We start from the raw sequence: 7,721 nt of genomic DNA, 5'->3' as shown, positions 1-7,721 counted from the left end.
GGTCCACCTTGCGAGATTGCGGTGTGAATATAATAGTGATTAGTGAAACTAATGCTTACTACTTATGGTTTAAAAGCAGTTTTCTACAGTGTTATCTTTTGAAGATGTCCTGAATATAGCATTCACAATTTAGGCTAAGCTCTGTAATCAGAGAACCATGCAACGATGAAATCTTAAACTTATGGTTAAGGCACATTACAATCTGCTTAAAAATGCTCATGAGTCATGACCGTATACTCGCTGTAAAACATGAAAATTATCCAAAACGGAAAATGGGAAAAAGAAGAAAAACCATACATAAAGACATGGAATACTAAGAAAACATTATATTAACGAGGATTCTTCATTTATGGCTAAATTTTATATTTATGTAACAACATGCTTTACAACTCTCACGACCATATTACTTATACATTAGTATAAAATAACATGAACCAAGTCCACAAAGGAAAAGTACACCCATTAGAAACTGAAGAAAACCATATACTAATACTAATACATAGGTCACATTTTAATCTGCATTTGACTTGATTCCAACTATGGACATGAGAAAGTGGAGTTTTTTATTAATTTCAGCGGGATCATAGGGATTCTCCTTGAGAAAAGCAGGGAATTCAACTCCAGTGAAGATGTAGAGAGCCTTTAATTCATCTATGAATGATTTTTGTTTTGAACCTTCATATCCTATTATCTTCCTTATGACACTGACTTGTTTCCACATGCTCTCTTCATTGAACGTAACCTGCAAAATGATCTAGAATAAATTAGCCTCATTGTTGAAGAAATACAGCCATATTCAAGAAATTGAGAAAATAAGATCAAAATTAGGACATTTAGATTGGGCAAGGGCCTTCTGAGCTGGTTCGAACGTGTTCAAAATAGGACCGTTTCACAAGAGTGGATTAGACGAAAGGTTCTTTTGTAGCTGGGGATAGAGAACCCTAAGAAAATTTTAGAGTGAATTATTAAAAGCAATTTACAGATATATGGTTTAAATTCCAGGGACATAATCATGATAGTCAATGTAATAACGCCCAACAACATGTAAACACAATCTTAGGTTCATTAGGCAAATTATAACGCCTTTAGAACTTATAAAGGAACATTATAAATCCAACTGAACTAGTTATGAACCATATAAAACGAGGGATCATGATGGCCTAGCTATAAAATTGCACATATAAAAAGCCCTGACCTCATCAGAAGGGCGCATCGCATCTTTTCTGGAGAAGATTTCAGATGGCCTACCCTCTTGTTCTCGTTCTTTCTCTACCGAGGAATTAGTCACCTCTATAAGAGCTGTGTGACCATTAACCATAGCAACTGAAGATTCTGCATATATACAAATCAATTAATTTCAGATATCATGTAAGGACTTAAGAATAGTATACAAAATGGAAGTGGCATACAAATTTAAGGCCTAACCTTCATGCAATTCAATTGTACATGTGTCTGCGCCAGGATATATTATTTTCTGATCAGACGAATCAAACCCTTTTTCAGCTGAAACTTCGTCAGAACCTGCATCTGATGAATCCAAAATTTCATCATACTTAAGTAGCTGAGGTTCTTGAATTATAGAAGAAATGTTGTCATCTAATTTCACCCCTTGAGATACAGTAGACCCGTCTAGCACTTGGTCTGGTTCCTCATCATCATTCAAATCCAAAACAATGTTTCTGCCTATAACCTTGGACGATTCATCAGCTAGGGAAATATTGTAATCCTGATCCATCACCACATCTCTAACTGGTTCAGCTGGATGAGTTTCATGTTGGAAACTAGTTCCACTTAGTAGTTCAGAATTTTCATGGAAACGCTTCTGCAAGACACTTGCACTGTCGACCTCTCCGGCTTCTAACACATCTCTGATAGGATCATTTGATTCCACACAATTGTAGATATTATCCTTGTCTTCAGTATTTATTGGTGGAATCTTTTGCTCACAGAGTCTTTTATCTACTTCCTCCTTTCCTATTACAGCTACTTTAATTCCCTCCATAGTATTACAACTGTGCGTGTTGTGTGCTACTGCAGAATATTCAACAACTGAATCAATTTCTTCCTTGTTCTCATTAGTATCTCCATGGATTCCATGTACGTATTCTCCTCCATTATCATCCATTCTACCTTCATTTCTAATTTCTTCCAACAGCTCCTTAGTTTCCCTCTTCAACTCTTCTTCATCTATGTCACCCTCTATGGCCTTATCCCCGAATTCCTCTACGAAAATGCTTGTAACATCAAAGGGTGCCTTGAATTCTTCAACAACATCATTATCATCAACCTCATTCTCATCAATACCCTCAATTGTTATCACAACTCCATGCCCCGCCGTCATTGGTTGCTCCCCATTACTTTCCCCACTCAACTCTTCTTCCATCACAATTCCATCGTCAATTTCATCTCCTATAACCTCGTCATCATCAAGCATTCTCCCTGCCGAATTCTCCTCTTCTATTTCTTGATCACCTTCCTTAGAGACATTACAGCGAGCATCTAGTGAACGCAACTCATCATCCTTCACAACCTCTTGTTCATACCCACCATTTGATGATATCACACATTTCTCATAATTCTTAATCACATTTTCAACACCATCCTTTCCAAGCTGTTCCTCATCTTCATCAAGAAGCACAGGATATTCATGATGATAAGGAATAGGAAGCAACCTACTCATCACTGTCTGGGTACAAACACGGCTTGCCAAGAAGAATGCATACGGCACAGAAGCAACAACGCCAAATGCAGAAGCAACAAAAAGTGGTGGAACAACAATTGGGGCGGAAGTTGCCACCAAACCAGCCACTAACACCTTCTTTCCAAGGTTCAAAACCCAACTCCACTTTCCACCATTACTGTTATGGTTATTCCCATCGCCATCATCATCTTCAGCCAAGTAGTATTTATTATTAGTACTACTATTTTTCCAATTCCACTCATCATCTTCTGGTTCCTCCAATTCCATCCTACATAATAATAATAATCATAATATACAAACATGCAAGTTTAAGTTGTATCATTCGATAACAAATTGAACTAAATATATACAATTCATCAAAGTTGAAAGAAAACTAGTAATAACAACATCATCCAAGCATGCAATTGCGCTAATTATTATTATATCTAGAAATTAACTAAGTGAATATGGTTTTTCTCTATGCATAATGTGTATCGATCACAGCTTAGGAATTACAAGATGAAATATCTAATAAAATGAAATTTCAAAGAAACAAGAATTACCTGAACTGAGAGCTTTAGCTTGAAACTCGCGAGAGCTGAGAACTAATTAATTGCTTCACACCGTACCAATTAGTCATGGTAAACGTAATTGTTGATTATTTTCCAAGGAATTACTCATTACGTGGACATTGGTGACACGCGCTGAAAGAAGAAAACGACACTTGTAAAGGAACTGCAAGTCTACAAATACCACCTTTGCGTGTACCATGCATTTTCCAACATTTTCACTCGAATTAATATTAAATTGTATAATTATCCCAATTTACAAAAAAAAAAAAAAAAAACAATTAATTAACTAACCAACAAATTAATAGTGACTACTAATTTATAAACAAAATCATAGTATTAATTAGTAAATAAAAATAGAAGTTGAAATTTACAAAAACAAAATTAGAACATTACAAAGAGAATCGTAAACACAAAATTTGAAAATAGAATTAAAAAATTTTTAACACTTATAAACAAAAAAAAATTCGAACAAACATATAAATAGAACAATAATATAAGACCCAGTTTTAGTAATATAATTTTTTAGGCTACTTTATAACCTATTCTATAAAATCTAAGATTATGGTCCATCATGATAGTGAGATAGACTCAATTGTAAAAAAAAAAAAAAAAAAAAAAAAAAAAAAAAAAAAATAATAATTAATAAGTCAAACTTTATTTTCTGAGGATAATTAATTTCTTTAGATAAATTTGACTAGCAGAGATAAATATTTTTTATTATTGGCTCATTACTTCTTACTAGAAACTTTTGAGTTGGGATTCGCTTTTAGTGACAGTTTTACACTCATTAAAAAAAAAACCAACGTTCTAAAGATCACAGAATCAATGATAAAAGTAGTTACCACCTTATTAATTGTATTTTAAGATTAATCTCAACCACTCATTCTTGATTTATTCTTTTAAGAATAAATCTCAACTGCTCATTATTGTACCACACAGTAAAATTAATCCGAAACAAACCTCAACCTAGTATTTTACAAACATCTCTTAAAGACTCCAAACTCTCTTGCTTGCTTTTCAAGTAACTCGTAACCCTACTTCTCCCTCATGTGGCCAAAATTCGCTCTTACTTTTACCCTCTGTGTAGTGTTTTTAACCCGAAGTAACTAACTATGATTAACTATGAATAAATACGACAAGACATGACTCACCTCCTTGAAATCATGCTTTATGCCCCTTCCTCCTTATTTTTTAGCCATTTAATTCTGATTTTTAACACCTTTTACCACCTCTATTTCAAGCTTTACTTCAGCCTTTTATATAAGAGATCACATTAAGAAAAATTTGACAAAGTTTAATGCATTTGACATTACAAGAAATTATCAAAATAGCGACCGATTCTGGTAGTCACTAAAACTTTGGTCGCTAAATTCAAAATAGCGACTGATGGTGGTTGCAAATACTTAGTGACCGATTTTAGCAATCGATTTTCAACCAAGACCACCTAACCATACAAAATAATTTTGGTTGCTAAATCGATCACTAACAAGATCGGTCACTAAATAGCAACCAATATTTCGGTCACTAAAACTGTCGCTGAGATGTTCGGTCACTAAATGGCGACCAATATTTCGTTTACTAAATCGGTCGCTAATTTTTCTGTCGCTAAATCGGTTGCTAACAGCTAACTTCAAAATTCCAAAATTGGTTGCTAAATCAGTCGCTACTGCTACTTTCTAATTATAAATTTTAACTAAATTTCACATATATCACTATTAAAATTTAATTTTTAAATATAATTCTAATTTAACAAAATATATAAATAATCAAAGATAGATAAATGCCTATAATTATTGAAAATCGTATAAAGATAAAATAGAAAATGGATTCTAATACAAATAAGTTTATATTTAGGTATACTACATATACGTGTTGAAAACAAATCAAGACAGAAACAAATCTACACAAATACAACTTTATATTTATGTATACTACATATATGTGATGCTGCTATCTTTGATCATTGATAATGACCTCTTCAGCTTCCTCATCCTCTCTTTTCCTTTTTTATCACCACAAGGTGACAGCTTCAATGTTAAGTCTATTTTGTTGCTGCACTTCCTCTGTTCCTCACCATAAACTCTCTAAAGTAATAAGAAAATCAAAGTTTCCTTAATTAGTTTTGTTGCATTGCATGATGTGAAATTAAAAATTCAACATTTTCTTTTCAGCATTACCTTCTGTTAGTTTTATGAAATTAAAATTAACTACTCATGATTTATTTTCTAGAACATCTATGATCTCACTATATTTATCGGCTACAAAATGTTTACACCACACAACAGCTTCTTCTAATCCTTGTATCTTTATAGTTTGACTATTTAAAAAAATATACAATCAGATATTAAACTGAAGAATGAAGATGTTGTTTTACCTATTGCAAATGATGATTTTGTTGTAGTCCCAATCTTCAACCCATCTACAAACAGCACACCATTCTGTAGTCCACTTAGTACAAACTGGTTCATACTTCTATAAACTGGTTCATATTTCTATGTCATAAAAAATAGTCTTCAGCAACATTATCACTCTCAGGAATTCTTCTAAGAAAATCATGATATTATGAATTTGTACAATAAAAAACTATGATTAATGTACCTTGCAAAAATGTAAGCAACTTCTGCTTCCTTTCTTTTAAGGAAGGTTTTTTGGGTTTGATAGAAATTACAACATTAGAAGGGTCAAGCTTTCTGAATTGCTCACGTATTTTCCATTAACTATAAACTTTGTTGACACTAAGGGAAACACACCATTGCATATAGCATCTAGAAAGGGCAAGGCTCAGGTAAATATATAACTTCATATCAACATAGAAAGACAATCCCCATTTGGCTTAAATTTGTTTGCACAGATTGTAAAGAAGCTTCTTGAGCAGAAAGAAACAAACAAAATATTTGTTAAAGCAAAAATAGCACCACACTCATTCACAGCTTAATTTACATCAGAAACAGAAACTTCACAACTTTATTTAGCTCTTAATAATGTATGACATGCATGTATGTTGTGCTTGAAATAATTTCCAAGATACCATGAAGATAATCATTTCAGAACAATTTAGAAAGAATGTCCAAATCTTAACTTGTTTATGAAGGAAACCTATGTATTGCATTGCTTCCTCTAAGACAGAAGATGTATTTGTCTGCAGTGAAAATTATGGATACCTTTAGACTCATAGAAACTTAGAACATCAATGAAGCTTCAAAAATGTATACCTTGCCATATGGTGAAACAAGCTGCTGCAATGTAAAGAATCTTTCACTAAGCTTCTTCTTCCTCTCCTATTCACAGAAACAATAGGAAATATAAAAAGGAAGTTTGGTATCAATGACAAAAATCATAGATATATCACTACTTTAAACTTCAAGGAATGAAATTGTTCAATGCATTTCTAATTTTCATACACTATCCATTGTGGCTTCCCATTGAAAACTTCAAAATGTAAATATATACTGGTACTGCATATTCCCATGAATCAGGAGCCATGCTACATTCCCATAATCCCATTCCACCATATAAATCAGGAGCCATGCAACACTAACCTTGACATACAAACAAAGACCTTTCTATTTTCAAAAATCATTTCTCCTAAATCTAAATACCTTATCAAAAACCACTTAAACAAGAAATGCAAAAGGTCATATTTGCAGACTAGTGTAAACCTTTCACAAACCTTTCAACGAGAGCGAGGTAGGTAAGAGCAGAAGGGAAGAGGTAAACGAGAATATGAGTGGCAACAAGAACCATTCTAAGGCGCTCACACAACTTCGTGAATCTACCTGATAACAGCCTTATTCCCTGTCATAACAAGAACAAAATCCGGCATAAAATCTGGAGATCTGGAAAATTCAATGAAGCACATCGCTAAAACCCCTAACCAGAGGGGGAAAAACCAAACCTAACAGCATGGATTTGAATCGGTGATTAGAAGGTTACCTGCTTAAAGACAACTAAGACGATGCCGAGATCTCAACGACGTAGGTAGTGACACCGAGGCTGCAGAAGAAGACAATGACGAGACCTCATGAGACGACACCGAGACCGGAGAAGACGACGCCGACGGGACCTCAGGAGACAGCAGTGAGATGCGCGTAGAAGACAGCGGCGAAGAAGACGACAATGGCACTTGTAGATGACAATGATATCTGATTGGAGAAGATGAGAACGGTGTGGCTGAGTTAGGGTTAGTGAGGGTAATTCAAAAGTTAGCAATTGATTTAGTGACCACAATCTTAGCGAGCTACCAACTACATTATTCTATTTATTTATAGATTGGTTGTAAAATTAGTTGTTAGGTCAAAAAATAGTGATTGATTTTGTGATCAAGAGTTTTAAAGACATTTCTTTATTTATTTTTGTTACTAATTCGATCGCTAAATTAAAAAATAGTGACTAATTTTACCAATCATTTATATTCTAGTTGTATAAAACTAATCAGTTGCTAATTCGGTGACTATTAGTGACTGATTCTG

The 7,721-nt window shown here is 33.7% G+C and overlaps 1 protein-coding gene across 9 annotated transcripts; it reads right to left on the bottom strand.

The window, feature by feature from the left end:
• Window positions 1-311: 311 nt before the first annotated feature.
• Window positions 312-7,488, bottom strand: LOC112779727 (uncharacterized). Of its 9 annotated transcripts, none has more exons than XM_072227614.1 (9): window positions 7,186-7,488; window positions 6,923-7,047; window positions 6,465-6,530; window positions 5,851-6,391; window positions 5,627-5,744; window positions 3,244-3,384; window positions 1,426-2,969; window positions 1,196-1,332; window positions 312-742 (listed from the first exon to the last, which is right to left on the bottom strand). In XM_072227614.1, the coding sequence occupies exons 7-9, from the start codon at window positions 2,966-2,968 to the stop codon at window positions 512-514; spliced, it is 1,911 nt and encodes a 636-aa protein (XP_072083715.1). In that variant the 5' UTR covers window position 2,969; window positions 3,244-3,384; window positions 5,627-5,744; window positions 5,851-6,391; window positions 6,465-6,530; window positions 6,923-7,047; window positions 7,186-7,488; the 3' UTR covers window positions 312-511. The 9 variants fall into 9 exon arrangements, with proteins under 9 accessions (XP_072083715.1, XP_025679845.1, XP_072083716.1 ...); XM_025824060.3 differs by having other exon boundaries at window positions 6,332-6,391; XM_072227615.1 differs by having other exon boundaries at window positions 5,627-5,671; window positions 6,332-6,391.
• Window positions 7,489-7,721: the final 233 nt, after the last annotated feature.

The sequence above is a fragment of the Arachis hypogaea genome, chromosome 19, assembly GCF_003086295.3.
Source record: "Arachis hypogaea cultivar Tifrunner chromosome 19, arahy.Tifrunner.gnm2.J5K5, whole genome shotgun sequence".
NCBI lineage: Eukaryota > Viridiplantae > Streptophyta > Magnoliopsida > Fabales > Fabaceae > Arachis > Arachis hypogaea.
This window is presented reverse-complemented; position numbering and strand designations above follow the sequence as displayed.